General features: G+C 44.0%; 1 protein-coding gene and 2 long non-coding RNA genes across 5 annotated transcripts in view; 1 reads left to right on the top strand and 2 right to left on the bottom strand.

Annotated features, from left to right (window-relative positions):
- LOC130576454 (uncharacterized) overlaps nt 1–11,322 on the bottom strand; it is a 28,924-nt gene extending 17,602 nt beyond the window's left edge. For both annotated transcript variants that reach the window (XR_008965657.1, XR_008965656.1), the window contains exon 1: nt 11,223–11,322. This is a non-coding gene — a long non-coding RNA (uncharacterized LOC130576454). The remainder of the gene's footprint in view (nt 1–11,222) is intronic.
- Nucleotides 11,323–11,328: 6 nt separating this feature from the next.
- LOC130576453 (uncharacterized) lies at nt 11,329–17,886 on the bottom strand. 2 transcript variants are annotated; one of them, XR_008965655.1, is made up of 5 exons: nt 16,692–17,883; nt 16,431–16,606; nt 14,757–15,074; nt 13,482–13,599; nt 11,329–11,469 (listed from the first exon to the last, which is right to left on the bottom strand). It is a non-coding gene; the product is annotated as an uncharacterized LOC130576453 (long non-coding RNA). The 2 variants fall into 2 exon arrangements; XR_008965654.1 differs by having other exon boundaries at nt 16,431–17,886.
- A 1,173-nt stretch (nt 17,887–19,059) lies between these two features.
- FZD8 (frizzled class receptor 8) overlaps nt 19,060–20,694 on the top strand; it is a 3,375-nt gene continuing 1,740 nt past the window's right edge. Inside the window, exon 1 of the mRNA XM_057371147.1 lies at nt 19,060–20,694. This exon is cut by the window's right edge and continues 1,740 nt beyond it. Within this exon, the coding sequence (XP_057227130.1) occupies nt 19,702–20,694 (993 nt within the window). The 5' untranslated portion in view covers nt 19,060–19,701.

Below are 20,694 nucleotides of genomic sequence, written 5' to 3'. Positions count from 1 at the left end.
AAAAAAAAAAAAAAAAAAAAAAAAAAAAAGAGGGAGAGAATAGGGAAAGAACTTGGGAACCAGCATTCACTGAGAAATCACAGCGGATGCAGAGACGAGCACACAGTTCAGATATGAAGAGAAAAAAAAACATAAGGAAGGAGTGCATAAAAAATAAGTGCTATGAACACTGCAAACATCTATAACCAATCAACTGTTTAAACAGAGCCTGTCCCACTGTATGGGAATTACCATTAATGCAATCTTGTATTTTACAGCTTCAATCYTAAACAATTTAAATTAAGCATATGGCAGGCTTCTGCAGCCAGGTCTCTACTATGAGATGGAAGAAGAGGAATTTAATTTCCCACTCTCAGAATTTAATATGCATTAGAAGTCAGTGTCATTAGCCATGAAAGTCAAAATGAAGGACAGAAAATGAGTTTTTTGAAAATCACCCATATTGAAAACTGCACTCACATTTAATCTGTGTAATCAACAGCCACAGCTATTCAAAGTCTTAGTGACTACAATCACTACCTATTAGCCTGYAAGTAGTTCAAAAGCTATTATTCTCACTTGAACAATTTTCCAATACACATGAGACAGCATTAAGTTAATGAAGTTAATATGCAAAGTCAATATTCTTTGTTATGAAGTCATCTTATTCCATTGGTTCCTCTTCAACATATTTTCACCATATAAACTTGATTTAAATTACACGTATAGTTTGACAAAGCCACTGATACTTAAAATAGAGTTTGAAATGCAGCACTATACTTTATAGTCCCAGTAACCATTTTCCAGGGTACAATTTATAGCAGCCACTGAGACCCCAGACTAAGCATGTCAGACTGGCACTGCTACATTCCAGAATCAACATCTTTGGACAGAGACAACATTTTTTGTACGACTCTACRGGGATTCTCAATAATTGCACCTAACTGCGGTAATAGTTTAAATTCATGGAAAATGGATGTTCTTCTGATATTATCGCTCACTGATATCACAGCAGAACGCTTTCCTGCATGAAGCAGACAGTTACCACCATGTGGTGCTGAATCCCAAGCAGGAAACAAGGCACAAATATGGATCAGAGACCTTTGTGTTCAGTGTATAATAAGTCCAATATCCCTGTCATAGAACAGCAATCATTAACTCGGGGATCTTTTGTTAAATGGCCCCTGTGGCTGGACTGGTAACAGCAGGGATCGAATTTGCAATCCTCAAGACTAGATTCATCTGTCAGGGAGACTGCAGGCCTACAAATTCATGCATTTCCAAAGTAAGTCTCTAGGACTTCACATGAAAATACCAATTTCAATTAACCTTGGCTGATTAATCAACCTCAGTGCACAGCCGCAGAGCTTACATGCACACCTCTGGCTCTGGCTGTATTATTTGAAATGGGCTTTCCACATGTCTTGAAAAAAACCTTTGAGGAAAAAAAGAAACCTTTGTCTCAAATAAAACATCACCTAGCTTGTTCAAGCTGTTCCCATTTCAAGCCCAAAAATAGAACAAGTCTGAATTCCTGCAGAGTGTGATGTGAAATTATTTCTACTAGTGCAAATAATGTATTCTGGTATCTGGTCCAGCCTTCATTTCAGATTGTACGAAGTAACTTAACCAATACAAAATATCCACACCCTGGAGGTTAGATGTAATTTCTAGTCAGGGTGTCTCTCTCACCATAACAGAAAAGGGAGTCCTTCCTGCAACAAACATTCTGAGCCCAGTCTTTAGGGCGTCAATTCCAAGTAAATGAAAGGTAATTGGAGGCATACAGGAAGAGCAAGGTAAGAGGCAAGGGAAAGTTTTAGGACATAACCTGAACTCACTCACACCATTTCTACTCTCCTGTTCCACTACGAATTTCTTTAGAACTACTTATCCTCCATGGTACTGCAAATAGCACAAGCAAAGGACAGTCCTGATCCATCATGTGTTTCCACATGTTTTTTTATCTTGGCACTGATTCACCCAAGGAAGATTCCACTTTTGTACTTCTCACCCTTTAGTATGCATGTTGCACATCATAAGCTTCAGTACTAGGGAGTTTTCTTCTTTCCCTTTCACTGTTATGTCTACATTCAGCCCCCTCTCTTCCTGAAAGTAGCTCAGTTTTGTCTGTACAGTCTCTTAACTGTGGCCCCAAAAGTATCTTTAAGACTAGAACCACCAACAGGAGAGGTGTCAAACACGAAAATTCATGCATTGTCAGGCACTATTTATGCAACTTGCAGCTGYAAGACAATCCTGCAGAGAGAAGATTAACAGGAGATATCCAGAGCTGCTCTGGAGGTCATCCTTGGGAGCAAGGTAAGCATAAGCTGTGATGCATCATCTCTGTGTGCAGCGATAAACTGGTGTAGGAGTCCCCACAGGATGAAGCTTGCAGCTGATTTACACTAGAAAGGTTAATATAGAAAATACACTAACAAGATTCCTCTTTCCAAGCAACTTACACCTATCCCTCAAGAGAAGTAAAATGTACAGGTAAAAGAGCTCCTTATGCAGCTTCTGCACTGGGGTTTTTGTTGGCATAGCTATGTCAGCAAAAAATTCATATCCGTCCCTGACAGGCCTCCTTGATAACCCTTTCAAGTGCAAACCAAGTGTCAGTATTTCTGCTATGACAGAAAAAGAGTTCTGCCCTAGTCAKGAGCTGAAGATTTGGCCTTTCACGACCTGGAAAGGTTCTTTCTTCCAAGGAAGTCAAACCCCAYGATCATGTTTTCCACCATGAAAATAATAATAATTGATTAATACAGTACAATACTGTATTAACACATATAGAGCAGGAGAAAATAGATCAGTAGCAAACCATTTATATTCTGCATTCCCATGTAAAAATTGTCTTTACGCCATATTAATGCCACAGAAAATCCAGAGAATGGGAGGCACCAACAGTTCTATGTGAAAAATAGAACTRTGATTTTTAGGTTAGTCTAAAAATAATTTTAAATCTACTAATCTCTGGATATAGTAGGTTATATTTGTCACTCAGAAATATTTATGTAATTCTAAGAAGAGATTCTATACATTGAATTCCCAAATACATCCCAGATCATGGAAGAAGCTGACCAAGTACAAACATTTCATTTCAATCAGCTCTTTTAGGTAGAAAGTCAACAACACTGCTTTGAAAGCAGCTAGATGGCTTTAAAGACAAGACAATTAAATTTATAAATCTATCAAATGTGATCAGACAACAACCCCAGAGGTGAAGAATGATTGGAGGAAGACATGCTGCCACAGGCAGAGTTGCAGGTGGCTCCCTAAGGATCACCAACCTTGTACCTGTTCCCAACATAATTTACCATATTCTCTCTATCCAGTTCAGTTGCATCTGATCCTATAAGATTGTTTATGGAATAAGTTTAGGCCTTGCACTGATGGGGCAACAAAAGGCCCTTTGAAAGCCCCCCTCACCGGGGTGGAGTGCAAGGCCCATGGTCCACTTGGGGTGTTCCTCAGTACAAACCAAGATCTTCCATGACAAAATTCCGCATGAATAAAGCAAAGTGTTTCTAACTACTTACACATGCAACACCCATGACCATCAATTAGCCAAGCAGCGTGAATACCTGAGCCACAAGAAACAGTCAATCACATTAATTTATTTAGTTAATTAATTAATTAATGTTCCTTTATTAAATAGAAAGAAAATGTRTTTCAGAAGCAAAAAGCAATCATCTGTGATATCTAAGCACTTAAATCACTACCCAAACTGCATCCTGCTCCTAAAACTGAGATAAATTTATGGGAATAAAGTGTTCTGTTGATTTATGTCCTGATTTACTATTGCTAGTTCCAGAAGAGCGAACAGCAGAGTAGAATGGTTCCTGTGACAAAAGCATTRGACTGACATAAGGTTCTGCATCCTTTAAATACCTGTGACACAAACCCCCAGCATTGCACTTTTTGTCAGTCAAATGAAGCATAGTTTGGCTAATATGCAACTTGAATATTGGTCTCATGTTGRCAAAAACCAGATTGAAGGACAAAATAGTAAAATCCCTGACAATTTTGAGCCTTAATGATTCCTTTAAATCATCTTTACAAGGTGCTCTACAAATACCAGAAGTCTTATGTTTCATATATGCCATTGTGAGAGGGAAGCCAGTCACTGGAAATCAAGGGCCTCTATTATGGATAAAAAGTGTAAGAGTGGAAAGAGCTGAAAAAGAACAGATAGTGCAAAGAAACACGGGATAAGACTAGGAAGAAACATCTCCCAAAGCAGAAGCATAATTAAGCATCCAAACTGCTCGTTAACAGTAAATAGCCAATGAGATAAACATGTATGGAAGAAAGCAASGATGCGTGGGGAATTAAGAGGTTATATTGCAACTAAGCTTTATACATGGAGAGTTCCAAGGTATTTAGGCTTCTGAATTCTACTTAGGAACACAAAGTCCGACTCAGTTCTACAGGAAATTAGGCACCTTCACCTCTCTGACAAGTCAGGTTCAAGGACTGCTCCCACAAGACATCAGTGTCCGTGCCTCYCTTGGGCTGTCTCACTGTATTAGGCAACCAGAAGAACATTATGAAGAAACTCTTGATGCACCAGTGACTCAGAACAAAACTCTCACTCTACCATAAATACCTTTAATGTCCTACACATAGGACCATTTAATGAGACTGAGTAAAGAGCAGTTGCATGCTGAAAATGTATGGGGGAAGGGAAGTAACAGACAGTTGCTTATTCTGAACTTATGTACAGGTTCAGAAATTTCCTCTGTAAAGCTACTGGCCTTTCTCCACACACAATTATCATGTACCATTTGTGTTACTGTACAGCCTGTCAGTTCAGGCCATGGATGACTCCTACACAGATGCAAAGAAAAAAAGAACATGTCTACACACCTGATGCAAGTCATGCAACCCAAAGAGTTTCCGTAGCATAACTSTAAAAAATTTTATGGGCTTAAAACTAATTATTATCATCCACGGTAGGATTATCATAAAAACATTCTTCATATTACATTTGAACAGGCTTAGAAAGGAGAAATATGCATTGAACCACAAGGAGAAATACAGATTATTACAGTGTTACATAGAGACAGGRGAAAAACCTTCTTTGAAAGCAGTGGGATTTTTTTACATAGCTAGATAAAATGTATTCTATGCAAATGGCTTACAAAAACTGAACACATGGGAACCACTCCAGTGACTACAGTCTTGGAGGGCTTTCTGTTATAAACACAAGAATATGTTTGGATATCATTTATAGCACATACTCCCCAGCAATAATTTACCCTTCCACTCAAAAACCTTGTGCAAAGGTATTTCACAGTTATCACACAAAAAATCAGAATAACTTCACAGACAGTAACAAAGGTTAAATTTGCATCTGACACCAGTATCTTCATAGGATAAAGTATATTTTAATGAAGATATTGTCAGCAATACATGTGTTTATGCTTTTTTTTCCCTTTCACACTTGGATTTTATTTCATTTATGTCATGATCTACCTTGCAAGTTTAAGAAATGCATCATTTATTCATGACCTCTACTTTCTTTCAGAACCTCTCAGTTACACAGAAGACCAGGTTAAAGGAAAATCAAGTGGTTTGTCTGATAACAGCTAGTGTCAAARCAAACTGTGTGTGTTGAATTTCTGTTAGCTGAAGTCACAATAAAAAGAACCCAACCCAAAAACCAGTGATTGCTTTACCTTTTTTCAGAATAAACTCTCATAATTAAACTTTCTACTTTCCCAAGTAGCTGACTATGTATTCCTGCACAGCAGGAGGCTTTCTCCACAGACATATTGACTTGGACAATAAACAAAGCAAAAATCCCTGACTGGAATTTACAGCTAAATTTAACCATGCATATTGTTAATAAAATTTGCATATATGTCTTTCAACATTTAGAAAAAATAAAAGTTGAAATTCAATGAATTTGGGCACTGCACCGCTTTGCAAGAAGAAAAAAAAATGAGATTTAAGTTGTAATTTCCATATTTATTGAGGCTGCATGTCAAAGGAAATCTGTGTAAAAAAAAAAAATCCTGGTGCTGCCTTGATGAGATTTGAAAGATGACAGCATATTAATAGTAAAGGAGCTTCTCCTTACAAAGATGGCTTAAACAGTACCTATAAAACACAGATGAAGGGCCACCTAATTTTAGAAAAAATTTCCAGCATCTCTGATTTCTCTGTCCTTCAASCACAAAACAAATAAAAGCAGTTAACATGTTTTGAAGAAATATCACCCAACCTTTCCCCTCAGTATCAACTTTCCCCATGAAACATTAACAGATCAGTTGGCACTGACTTCTTAAAACACAAGGTGGTAAAGGAAACTTTAACTGATACTTTTTCATTGATTTTTTGTCACAACACTTGCTCTCCAAAGCCATGAACGTCAGTAGCAAACAATCACCTTCTATTTTTAATTTTTGTGTCTCTTTTCACAGCATCCTGGACATTTGGATGTCTTAGGAATTTGATTTAAAGGAATTAAGGTTTTTAGCTCCTTTAAAACTAAGTTACTTTACCTGGAACYGCCTAGCCACAAAAAGCAGACAATGGAATGCAGTTCTGCCAGCATAAAACCTTTTAGATAAGCAAAAACACTTCCCACTAAAGAGAGAAGATCATACTCCTTTGAGGTAATTTTCCAGCACAAAAGCTGGATGTATTCCAGGGATTATGMTATTGGTTGAGTGGTTTGGGTTTGTTGTATTGGGCGGGGGGTTTTCTTTTTCTTTCTTTATTTTTTTTTTTACTGTAACAGTGAATTTTTATCAGTAAAGCCTTCATTAATTTATGAAAAAATGTTCACATTACCACAGTGTGCATTTTATGGTTTTTAATACTTGCACTTGCAGGATTCCAAGGGCACCTGTAACCTGTGCTTAAGTCTTTAGAGTTTGGCTACTCCCGATCTGGAGGACTGGGAAGGCAAAAGGGAGGAACTTGGTCATCRCTTGAGGCATTACCCACAGCTGACCGAGCAAATAAGTGGCGCAGTCATTCTTTTCTCAGGTTTCGGGTGAAACAAACAACCATTAACACTGAAACAACAAGATTTCCAGCACCCCGCTGAGATGCACAGATCAGCTCACACCTCCCAAAGCACTTCTAGCACTCACTGTAGGCCTGGGCAGGAGATCTCTGAACCCTGCTCCTGAATTTTCCCTTCAAATACAGCTACAACGTTTTTCTTTGCTAATAAACAAGCCGTGCTGTGAGAGAAGTGCAGTACAACAAGCACCCCTAGCACTCGGACTGGGGCTATAAACAGCTTTGGATCATCACAAGGGCTGACTGAGACTCTAACACAGGGTGGAACCCACCAGAGCACCCTCTTGTCAGATCCACGTGTTGCAGCCTTCCTTCAGATTGTTTYGCAAAATGCTGCATTCAGATATTGTGTGACAGAGAGAGCTGAGGAAGTGCAGGAGTAATTTTATTCTGCAAATGTGCAATAAAAACTAGGTAAATAACCTCAGTGACACAGAGGAAGTCATCAGTGTCTTTTCTGCATTCTGGTCCAATCACAGGAAACCAAAAAACCACAGAAGAAGCGACTTTCAGTGAGGCAACCACGAGAAGCTGAGAGCTCACTGGGATGTGTCCATGACACTGAGGTCAGCAGAAGTCAAGGATCACAATTYTCCAAATACAAATTGCTGAGCAGGAAACCAAGCCAGCAGTTAAACATTGCGGAATCAGGYGCTGAAATTAATGAGTGAAAGATTAATTCACTCACAGGCTGTGTGTACATGGTCACCTCATGGGGCCATCACCAGGAAGACAAGAGATCTTCTTAGAAGAACTGGCTCTACCAGAGGCTAATTAACAGATATGCTGACTGTAAATAAAAGCAGGAGGTGGTAAACAGAAAAGAATAGAAAGTTTGACGGGGCTCCCAACGGATGCTGTGTGTCAATAAACGTCAGTTGAAACTTAGATGCTGCTTTTGTGCACTCTTAAGGAAATCATTATAATCACATTATTCTGCAACACAGTCTAGCCTGATCTCCATGCATCATACCAGAGAGGATATTTTTGATCAGCTAGACATTTGTTAATTGCAAAACCAAGCATCTTGAAGTTATTTTGTTTTACATGCAGAAYGAAGCAGCTTATTTAAAAGTGTAAATTAATACATTCAGATTTACTACCCATAAAACTAACAATACCCATGAAGCTAACAATTATTTCGTATATCCCAAAGCAATTTAGTGACTCTTGTAAAAATACTGTTTGTTYCAAACATGCCAGTTAGATAACACAAACAGTTCTACAAAACAGACAAGACTGATATACACAATGACAAATAAACTTTTTAAGCACAGAAACACTTTTTCAGTTTATCCTCATAATTTCCTAAACCTGTAGAAGATGTATGCCTTAACTCCAGGTTTTTACTTTRGATTCTTTATATGTATTTTACCACAGCATTTTCTTTCACTGTCTAATTCACAAATTTTCTGCCAATAAAGGACTACCCATAAGAAAAACAGTTCTAATATTACTGAACACTTAAAAGATGGTGATATTCATGGTCCATTCTCTGCCCCACACCCCCAAAAGTCAACTCCCACTGCAAACCAGATTTTTTGTTTTCTCATCCCCTCTCCCATTTAAGAACCTGATTTGACAAACCTTTTCTCCAGCAAACAGACATTTTAAAGTAATCAGCRTCACTGACAGGAGGACAGACTATTTTGCATGAGAAAGTTTACAGGATGTAATCTTCTCTTTTCCTTGAAGTTAAAGTAATTACTACCTAGTACTGAAATGAAAGAAATTTAATAGTGTCAGTCCAATTACTTATGAACACATGTTTATTTTACACCCAGTTACTCCCCTCAATTCTTCCAGTTTCAGAGTGGACAGATTTGGTAACTCTTTTTGCTTCTCAGCTCTTGACATTATAAAAAAAATTCTGATTAAGGCATACAAATTATGTGAGAGAGGTTGCACTATTCTGCCATTCTTGACATACATTAGAGGCAGGATTATAATATCTTCTTTGACTTCATAAAATTTCTAAATTGATTTTAATATAATTTACATATTTTTATTGCATTTCTGGGAAAACCTTAATTTTTTTTTTCTACTTTTTCCAACTCATGATTTCTAATTTACTGAAATTTCTTCCTTGTAYAATGATTATTTGAAATAATGCTAATTGACTGTAAAGCACTACATTTCAGAAGTATTTAGATTCCACACATGAGCAGCTGGTACTGTATGAGCTCACTCTTATGCTTCAATATTGTGCTTTCCTTTCTCCATTGTCCTTCCTGCCACACTTTGGGTTGATGAATCTATTTCTCAACAACACTCAAATTATTTTTTCCTTTCAAATGTTATCTGGTTATTAGCTTTTCTTGCAAATATTTATTTTAAATAGTTCTAAAATAATAAAAGGGAACTTYGAGTGCTAACAATGTACTATAATAAAATTGTGCTGACAGAAATCTGAATAAAAAGTCTCCACCATGTGAGGAGAAAAAAAAAAACCACCTATTTTGGTCAATATAACATCTAGGTTAAGCACACATGAGTAAAACTAAATATATATACTTTCAGGAAATCATAAAAACTCTGCAGATTTTATTAAAAATATAGAAAATAAATAGCTGCTGTCTTACTAAGCATATGCTCATTTACTGATTTGATCCTTAATGCTGTGAAAATTAAATCAGCATAGTATTGCCTAGCAGTCATGAACTAAATTAAACTGCCATGAAAACAAAGTTAAGAATAGCTGGAAATTTCTGTAAAGCAGTTACAATACAAAACAAGCAATAAAGAATATCAACTTTTCCTAAGAAATGCCACATGTTGCCAGTTGGTGGTAGCTTCTGGCTACAGACTGCATTCTGACACTGAATTAATGACAGAAAGTAACACATACTGAAACTAATGCAGATCATACTAACAATTTCCCTCCCTGATTTTTAATATTTGCTTTGTTTTCTCTTCTTGCCATAATACAAGGTCCAGTGAACTTGGCAATAATGCTCTACCCACCAGCTTTGGAAGAACATGCTAAAAGGTTCACAGTTGTACTTAAGACAYAGTTGTTGCAAATTCTTACTTCTACAAAAAGAAACAAAGAAGAAATGGAAGCTGCAAAACCTACTTTAAAAAAAAAAATCAACAAAAATTTGAGACTCCAGAATCACAATCTATTCTCTATCCCTGTGCTCATATCTTTTGTGACTGACTTACACTTTCCTTGGAGAAAAGAGTTTAATTTCTGATAAATTTCAGTGAATTCCAGATGGCAAAAGGCTACATTTACTCATTTTTCTCATTTTTTCAGTGTACTTCTCCTCACCCAAGGATGGCTACGACAATTCAGATCAAAGGTCCATTTAGCTCAGCTTCCTGCTTCCAAAAGCAGCCACGAGCCACTTGAGAGAAGGGAGCATGAGCAAAGAAATCAAATACAGTATTTCCCAAAATAACTCCCTAGCCCTTCAACTACATTCCACTCAAGAATTTCTGAGACTGATGTGATTTATCTATTTATCTTGCCCAATGGACCTTCTTTCTCAAACACTTATCCAATTATCCCTTAAACTTACATGAACTTCTGCATCCACAACAGGCCAAAGCAAGGTTACCCTGGGCRAAGAACTAGGAACTGTATTGTAGTGATGTTGTTTTGTGCACAGTCAATGCTCAGTACTCACATTTTCTTATTAAAACACAGCCAAATTTTTTTTTTTTAAAAAAGGAGCAAGATTGATGCACCCCTCAAAGGAAACTGAGTGTGCACATACCCCAGCAAGTTGAGTCCAGTGGGAATTAGCATTCCAAACACAYTAAAATGCTGCAATAGCAAGAATTATAACAAGGTTGAATATAGCTTGAAAAGCAGGCAGATGTCATGAGTGAAAAAACAGACACCCTAACAAAAGCAGCCAAAAAACTCTGTAAGCCTGCCTCAGTCCAACAACCGAATTTTGATCCAAGGAGGTTAAATATAGGGCTGCTTAAAAATTTTCCACTGCATCTATTTTTGATGGGAGACAAGGCTTTCAGCTGAACACTTTCTGGTTGGATTGTTTGGGGGTTTTTGGCATTTCTAAATATGTACTTGCTTCTGCAAGTATACTTTTCTTACCAAAGAGCCAAACTTATCAACAAAAATATTTTGATTGAAAATGTAGCATGTTATTAAGAAATGCTAGTGTAGCATTTCATTGTATCTCTGGCTTACCTGCTTCTTGTGGCCGATCTCTATCAACTAGACTTACCATTTAAATGAGAATTCTGATGACAGATCATTTTGAGGGATTCCCCACTGCCAGCACTCCCTTCAAAGAGGAAAGAACATGGCATAGTGCCAARGGTGGTAGGCAGCCTCAGCCTTGCAGAGTAGGGCCAGCAGGCATCCCACTTGTAGTGTCAGAGGAGGACTGTAATATTTTTCAAATCAAGAAGTTTTAGTTTTCAGACAAAGTCTTCCAGTCTTCTGAATTCTGTCAAAGCATGAGGTGTTTCCTGGAAAATTAAGACCCCAAAAAAAAAAAAACCCCAAAAAAAGTTTTGTATTTTTTATCGAAAATTCATTCAGGAAATTTCATGGGTCAAGAAAGATCTTTCTTACTCACTAACCTGCAGATTCAAACCTRTCAGCTGGACCCATCCACCCACAAATCAGAGAAACTTTGAACGGGACTAAACTGTCTCAAGTTTTCCATCACAGTTCTGTTGGCAGAACTGTTTAAAAGCCAAGGAGTTAAATCCAAATAAAAACAGAGCTCAGTGGATGTGATAACTTAATGTCTGAGCCCAAAACACCAACCAGCCCACCTTACAAAAGCAAAGGATGAAGATAAGATTCAGACAATGGCTACACTTGCTATGTAAGAAATTGGCAATACAAAAATATGTACAGCAAAATTGGCAAACTGGCAAGAAGTTATTCCACTTATTATTCCCTTTCAGAGTTTTCTAATTCAGTAAATTAAATCAGAAGGAATAAATCTGATAAGACTAATACAATMAAAAGTAACAGCTATCCCAACATGGCTATTATGTGTAACCCCACAATCGCCTGGAAGAACCAAAAGCTTCTCATGCAAAACCAGGCCCTGACCAGACCTGAAGACAAAGAAACACACAAGACTACCTAAGACTACCARGAAAAATGTTACAAGCAAATTTCTAGTATTTTTTCCCCTTGTGGCTGTTTCCTGACATACAATACCAACCACTCACCCCAACGGCAAAATAAATGTATAAAGAAAACAAATAAAAGACAAGAAATCAATCAAGACTGCACCTTTTGTAACATTGTTGTGAACCTACAAAAGACAACTGCAGAAAATCTCATGCCAGTGGGGTAGTTCTTTCTTTCCCCTCACCATGCACACAGAGGACTATTCCTGCCATCATTATGCCAACTAAGAACCAAGAAAATTCAAAGGAACTGGCAAAGGAATATTCCTATTTAAGAACTCAGTGAGTAAAATGAAAGGAAGGACATTTTGCCATTACAGTGAAATTCCTTTCAACACCTTGCTTTCCAATCACACCATTCTTTCATTAAAATAAAAATAGAGAAAAGTTTTTAGGAGTTTCTGCTGAGACTAGACACCTAAGAGCTCCCTATAAGCAGTTCCAAACACTGCCTAATGCTGACTCCTTGCACAGCGTTAACATCTTTGAAAAGTGCTAACACAATTTGTCATTCTCCAGGCAAATTTATTCATCAAAATTAGTACAAGCYGAAGCCTGCTATCCTTACTCATATTTGGAATAATCAACTACTGCTGCCCCAGMAAAATTGGTACAGTGAAGGATTAGTCAGGGTCTAACTCTAGAGATAAAAGATTTGTTTAGAATAAATGAAATACAAAGAATAAATATTCAAAATTACTGATGAAAGATACATCTGTTATTTCCATTTTATCTCCTGGGCAACAAGTAATTTCAGTAAGAATTTTTCAGTGTGGTTTTTATCAYTCAATATTTTAAAAATTACTACTGGGCATCCATCAAAAGTTGGAGATTGGAAACTGTGAAACTTTAAAAATGCTAGTTCAAACATATGCAAAACATTATTCCCTTAAATTTTAGTGTTACTGACCTACAAGGTGCAAAAAGTAGCATCAGAATTTGTGACCAGCTTCATATTATTCAAGGATTTAATGACACATTTCCCTTCAAATCACTTACACAGTTTTGCTTTCTCATATATCTGGCTTTTGGCCTTATCCATGCCTTTCAACATTTCTTCTTCAGTTCACTTCTTACTCATAAGCACATCACCTCATAAGWTTCTTCTTTAAGTTACAGCCTGTGAGAGGGCATACATGTAAGCTGATGTCTCCATAGAGCTTATGCAACTCAAAGTGGACTACACTGCTTAATCTTGTCTCTGCATCGACCTTTTCCCACCAGACTGGATCAGGTGGGCACGGAGCTGAACACAGGCTGGGCTGGATATTTCACCAGGCACCCCACAGCTCCTTGAGTGTGGCAGCTGAGCCATCCCAACTCTGACTTACCCTGCATGAGAGGGAACCCTGCATTCCCCATCTCCTCTGTCGTGGCTCTTTCACCCTGTCAGCATCAATACTCAGAGCTGGTAAGAGTTCAATGTTCTGTTCACCTGTCTGCTGTCACCTAAACATGGGTTAAGTAACAAAGTCAGGAAGTGAATAGGCAGAGTGCTCTTAGCTCCCCCAACAGATATGATTTCATGTCATACCACGTTAAAGCCAGGTGGGAGTTGTAATTTGGAAGCTGCCCATCCCAGCTGGCCACATCCCAGACAGGTAAGGCAGGTGGCAGTGCAACAGCAGGGGACATTTACCAGAAGATTTGCAGGGGTTTATAGCCAAGCTGTTAAAACAGAGGTCTCCAAAGCTGAAGACTGACCAAATGGATTTCCCAATCCATGCTGGGAGTAGGGATGGTGAATGTGCCATCTGAGCATATCTGAGGATTAGTTACATTTTGATGGAGCGTGGAGAGGGAATCACAAACACAACTGAAGGAGTCCCTGGTGTGGCAGAGGCCTGGACACACTTTTCACTTTGAGAAGAGAGTTGTGCATGTTTATCCTCTCATATTAACCCCCAGASACCAAACCTCTCCTTGCCAACCTGAACACACATCACCTTCCTGAGATTCAGGAGGGCATTGACATACTAATGTTTTAGCAGTGGCCCAAAAGTAAATTCATGGTTATCTGGGTAATCAGAAGAAAACAACCCTACTCACTATGTCCATACATACCTTACATGCATTATGGTTAGCAATTTAACTATATGAAATTTGTGTTATTCTCCAAATATGATGGCAACTGATCAACAGACTGTTTTTCATACAATTCATACAATTTGTCTTCCAAAGTCACGTGAATTATCAGGTATGAAATACCACACCATGAAGCATTACAGTCTGAAGCACGGGTGGATTATAAATACAGTTGTCAAATAATGGTGGGAAAAGAAAAAAAAATAACATTAAGGGAAAAGCCCTCAAGAACACTTATTTTCCTCCATAATCCCGATAATCTGTATTTTCTTGCATTCCTTCCTCCTCCCATTGTTTCACTAATGAAAAATGCAGCAATACACAATTACACTGAGAGGGCCACAACCTGCACAGTGTGGGAGAGCTGGGCTAAAGCCCTTCAATAGGAGCTCATCTTCTATTGCCCTCATGCTAAACTGCTGCTCCCACTGACTCCTTACACTTCTCATACTCATTCTGCTGCTCACACTGCTTCTCTAGTGAACCCATGCATTCAAAGCAGCCTCAGGAAGAAATCTAACCATAGTTTGTTCTTGTGTTCAGCAGAAAATCCTCCAGCCACATTCAGGGCCACAGCSTGCAGCTTCACCATTGGAGCAATCCTCAGCCCACAGCACTGACSGATCACTTTGTCATCATCCTTTATGGCAAAGGGACAGCAAAATACTCTTCCAGCAGCTTCTCCTGCCYCTCTGCCACCTGCTCACTGCACTCCAGGAGTAGCTATTGCAGCACATTGCTTTCAGCCTTTTTTCTTGTTGCCTGAAGTCTCTCTTGTGTCTCACWGAACAACAGTAGCACCATGGTACTGTGCCCATCCACGATCAGGTTTGACATGCCTGAAAAAATGTAAGMAGAACATTGTTCTTGCCTACAAAAAGTTCTCATGAATCACAATAAAGTACAGGCTGACTCAGAAGATGTATGAATGCCATTTATTCACTTTTGTAAAAGGAAAAATTATCAAACTGTAAGACAGATATGCACACTGTATTCTCCCATCCCTATTTCTTTCTCTTCAGGTTTCACAGCACTGGATTTTTGCTCATAATTTGTGCTTTTCAAAGTTGCAGATGTACAAATCAGTTCCTTCCCATACTTGGATGCTCCATCATGCTGCTCAGTTCTGGACCACATGTGGCATGTGAGAAAAGATTGGGGGAAAAAAGCAGMTTCTCTTACTTTTAATTGGAACTTTTTAGAGGAAATCTAAACATAGTTAGATTCAACAACTCTACCTTACTGTTTACTAACCGGCCTGTAAGAATACTCTTTCTTCCTGCTCCTGTTTATCCTGTCCTCAAAAGTTCCACAGTTTCCAGTTTCATGGTGTTGTTCAATGTATTGTCCATGCAAAATCCCCTGTGTCTTGCAGCTAACCAGCATTTGCACAGACASTCTCTGGATAAAGCTCTGTGGCCTGTGATAGGAAGGAGATCAGCCTAGCCAGCCCTTCTGGGTTTAATCCATGAAATTACTGCCTTCAGTCAAGGCTTCATTCTAACAAGATTATTTGAACAATTTCCATGGACTGAGTTCTTCTTTTCAAACATTTTTATAAAAGCACCATTCAGTGACCTATCCAATGCAGACAATGCCACACTAAAATTAACTGGGGAACATTCAGTGGGAATTTAAATTTTTTTTTTCAATCTTATAAACTAAACATCTCTATTTTTACATAAACAAAATAGCATGTTAAATCTAAGATTTCATGTGGCATTTTTATTTCCAGTTTAAAAAAAAAAAAAAAAAAAAAAAAAAAAAAGAATAAATTTACTTATTTTGGATGAAATGCCCTGTAGTTACCACTACCTGGTTTGGTGGGATGCATATAATCCCAAAGGCAAAGCTTCAGATGCACACAAAATTTAAGCTTATTGCTAGAGGGGCCAGTGACAAACCTAACTATGAATAAAAGAGGCCTGAGTGTCTGTGGTAACAAAAATCTACAGTGACAAAGACTAGTTACAAAGTGACTAGATTTGACAATAAATCAAATCTATAACTTTGTAAAAAGTTATAATAACTGTAGCATTCTTGCCAGCTTTATATTTCTGTATGATTTGATGACTGGACATCTGTTTTGAAATMCCTGGGAAAAAAAAGTGCTCTAAAGTATTCTGCATTGCTATAGCAAACCTCAGCTTTTCAGAAAAAGCAGCTGCTGAATTTTCTGGAATAAACACACAAACCATTTTAAAGACTTGACCCTTGATTCCTTCATCGCAGGACTTCTAGGGACTTCAGAGAAGTCTCCAAGTATGAGGAACACACAATGGGCTCCGATTCCACAGTCTTGAGCTAACCAGGCTGTTTTTCAGTCACATAAAGCAAAGCAGCCTCCTCACAGCTGTGCTGTTTTATATACCTGAAAGACAATTTTAAAAATTATCATGGTCTTAGGGAATTTGGATATGCAGTCATTACTAAATTGCCATAAAGTTCCATATTACCAATTCTGTCATTACTGAACAGCCTCAAGACACAGTATCTTTGTGCTGCATCTCTTTTCCTCGCTGTAAGAAAACAAGAGCAYATGAATGACGGCAAAAATGAAGCCAAATGTACTGTTGGGAAACTTGGTATTCTCTTATTTCTAGGGGAGTTACAGTGTAATTCTAAACTGCAGCATTCAGCATGTCTCCTGAGCTTCCTCGSTGAAATATAGCAATGGAAATTTTACGGCATCTGTGTTGCTTTTGGAAGCCATCACCTCACATCTGCTGTCTCTGTAGCGTAGAGTTTAAGTTCAGCATAAAAAGGTACTTTGTAATAGGCAAGAGGAATCCTGACAGAGCGGTAATTTACAGACTCGCCCAGCTCTCTTGACTAGACTCACTCAGTTTTACATTCTGTAGAGATTTTTAAATAAGGTGCGCTTCAAGCAGCCACCAGCAAAAGAGACACTTCTTAAAATGGAGCATCGCATCCAGGACTGGAGACTTTTTAAGCCTCTGCCTGTCACTAAGTCCTCTGGCAGACGTTTTCCTCCCCGGGCATTATTCGATCTTGTAACACTTCATAATGGTGTTAACTAAATTAGCGCTAAAATAACCACCTGCTACTTTCGGAAAAGTTCTTATTTTGGTCAGAAACAGCACTGTAATAGCGGGATCGATTCCTTAGTCCGAGCACGCGGAGGAGCGCGGCCACGGCCTCCGAGAGCTTCCCAGTCCCCAGTGACCCGGGGTGGGCTCCGGGGTCGGGAGCGGCGCTCGGCAAATTGCAAATCAATTGTGATTACACAGCGGGCGAATTTGTCGCCCCATCATCGCCCATTTCCTCCTAACGGGGTAATCCGCGCGTTCGCTCACACGGCGACAGACCCGGCGACAGGAGCTTGTCGGCTCAGCCAGCAACCCGGGGATTGTTCCCTGTTTGGCCTCACGCGTTCCATTTCCTCCGGGCGCCCCGCACCGCCCCCCGGGGCGGGCTCGCTCCCCCCGGCCCCGCTTCTCGCGGTGTGACTCCCCGCGAATCACACGATTCCCGCCGCCGGCAGACGGGCCCCGCCGCGTTCCCGCGGTTCCAGTCATTAGGGCCGCAGCGGGAGCGCCGTGCGAGCGYCAGGCGCAACAGCGCCTCAATTAACAAACAAACGCCCCGTCCCGGGAGCGCGACACCCCCGCGGGACGGCCCCGCCGCTCGCAGCCCGCGCCCGCGCCGCCGCGCCCCTTAAGGTGGTCTGGCCACGGCGGGGCCGCCGGRATCCCGCCCGCCCCTTCTCCGCGGCGGGCGGGGGAAAGCGCCGAGGGACTCCCCGGGGGCGGAGGGCGGTGGGGCCCCGCGGCGTGGGGCGGTGGCGGCCGAGCGGGCATCGAGCCGCGGATGGCTCCTCTGGCGGCCCGGGCGGGACACGCCGCTCTGGGCGGCTGCGGGCGGCTCCTCGCCGAGTCACCGCCGCGGCGCCGGGCTGGCGCGGGCGCTCGGGAGCCGCGGCCGTGCCAGAACCGGCCTCCCGGCGCTGCCCCKGGGCTGCGGGTCAGTGGCCGCCGGCCATGGTGCAGGCGGTGTGCGCCCAGCGCCGAGCTGCGCCCGTGTTCCTGCCCGGCTGGGAACCCTGTCCACCTGCCGGGGCGGGGGGCTGCTCCCCGCCGCCCCACCGGGAGCTCCCCGTGCGGCCCCGGTACGCACACGGCACCGCCTGTGTCTGACACGCCCTGGCGAGCGCCGTGACCCGCGGCTCGGAGGTCCCCGTGTCACCCATAACACGCCRCGGCCCCGACCCCGGGCGGAGCATCCCGCGCTGCGTTCCCGCCGCGCTTTACTCGGAGCTCCACGCCGGGGCCGGCAGCGCGGGCAGCTCGGGGCTGCGGGACCGGTGTCGGCTGCGGAGCTGCCCGGAGCCCCGGCACCAAACACGTGCAAGGGGTAGKACGGCCGGGATGGGGCAGCGCACGCCGGTACGAGCGGCGAAYCCCGCGGGCACTGACGAGGTGATAGAAAACCCCTTCGGAGGGAGCCCCGAGTGCCGCTTAAACTGCTACTGCGGTGACTGCGATTTGACCGGGAGCCCTTGCAGGGGGACACAGGTCCCCGGCGCAGCCCGGTGCGGAGCCTGGCTGCCGCTGCCCGCGCACCGCGGTGCAGAACCGCGCGTCTCCGCGTGGGCAGGAGCCGAACAAACACCGCCACGTCCCCGCGGCCGCTGCGACCGASCAGCACCCGCCACAGTCCGGCGCCAGCTCCACCTTAAGGAGCCCCCGGGCCCGCCTCCCGCCTCCCGCCCGAGCGCGGCTGATAGGCGGACGAGGCGGCGGGGGCGGGGCCTGGCGGTGCTCGCTATAAATATTCATGAAAGCGCGGCGGCCGGAGCGCCGCTGCCGGGGCCGGAGAGCGAGAAGTTGGCGGAGGCGCTGCCGCGCTCGACCCGCAGCTCAGGTGGCGCGATCGCGGCCGGGGCGCCCGGGCAGCCGAAGAGGGACCCAGCGCAGGACGCGGACCGGCCGGCTGGCGGTCACCCGCGGAGCCGTGCGCTCGGAAGGGCGGCTAAAGGAGCCRCTTCGGCCGCCCCAGCTCCGGCCCCGCCGCTGCCCGCCCGCTCGGGGCGGTGGGAGCCCGACACCGCCTGGTCCCCGGGACGCCTCAGCTTTCTTCACCGCGCCGCCCGGGGGCTGACGGCGAAACTTCTCTCCGCCGCCGCCCCGCGCCCGGCCGGCGCTGGAGCAGCGGCGAGAGGAGCGGCGATCCCCCCTGCGAAACCGGCCCCGCGAGGAGCGATGCGACGGCGGCTGAGGGGCCTCCCGTGAGCGGAYCCCATCCTCCGGCGCCGAGCGGGGACTCGCCGGCGGCTCCCTCTCACCGGGGAGGGAGGAGAGACCTCTCACCTGCGACCGGCACGGAGGGGGCCGCCCTCCGCCCCCCCCGGGGGTAGCCGGGGCGGAGGGGTGCTGTGGCGCCGCGCTCCCCGCGGCTGCTGAGCGGGACGGAAGAGGAGCCGGGGCCGCCGCCCCCGCGCCGAGCATGGAGTGGAGTTACCTGTTGGAAATCACCTCGCTGCTCGCCGCCCTGTCCCTGCTGCAGCGCGCCGGCTGCGCCGCCGCCTCGGCCGCCGCCGCGTCCTCCTCCTCCTCCTCGGCCAAGGAGCTGTCGTGCCAGGAGATCACCGTGCCCCTCTGCAAGGGCATCGGCTACAACTACACCTACATGCCCAACCAATTCAACCACGACACACAGGACGAGGCCGGGCTGGAGGTGCACCAGTTCTGGCCGCTGGTGGAGATCCAGTGCTCCAGCGACCTGCGCTTCTTCCTCTGCAGCATGTACACCCCCATCTGCCTGGAGGACTACAAGAAGCCGCTGCCGCCCTGCCGCAGCGTCTGCGAGCGGGCCAAGGCCGGCTGCGCCCCGCTCATGCGCCAGTACGGTTTCGCCTGGCCCGACAGGATGCGCTGCGACCGCCTCCCCGAGCAGGGCAGCCCGGACACGCTCTGCATGGACTACAACCGCACGGACCTCACCACGGCCGCGCCGCCGCCCGCCAAGCCCCCGCTCCGCGGCTCCAAGCCCGGCACCCCCGCCAAGGCGTCCCCCGCCGCCGCCGCCCCGCCGGCCGAGGCCCCGCGCAAGCCGCGGCCGCCGCCGCCCTGCGAGCCGGGCTGCCAGTGCCGGGCGCCCATGGTGTCGGTGTCCAGCGAGCGACACCCGCTCTACAACCGCGTCAAGACGGGGCAGATCGCCAACTGCGCCCTGCCCTGCCACAACCCCTACTTCAGCCCCGACGAGCGCGCCTTCACCGCCTTCTGGATCGGACTCTGGTCCGTGCTTTGCTTCCTCTCCACCTTCGCCACCGTCTCCACCTTCCTCATCGACATGGAGCGCTTCAAGTACCCCGAGCGCCCCATCATCTTCCTGGCCGCCTGCTACCTCTTCGTGTCCCTCGGCTACCTGGTGCGGCTGGTGGCGGGGCACGAGAAGGTGGCGTGCAGCGGCGGGGCGGGCGCGGGCGGCGCGGGG

Source organism: Malurus melanocephalus, unplaced genomic scaffold (genome assembly GCF_030028575.1).
Source record: "Malurus melanocephalus ecotype Western Australia unplaced genomic scaffold, MMel_1.1 scaffold_142, whole genome shotgun sequence".
NCBI lineage: Eukaryota > Metazoa > Chordata > Aves > Passeriformes > Maluridae > Malurus > Malurus melanocephalus.
The sequence above is the reverse complement of the archived record's forward strand: the minus strand, read 5'-3'. Positions and strand labels throughout refer to the sequence as shown.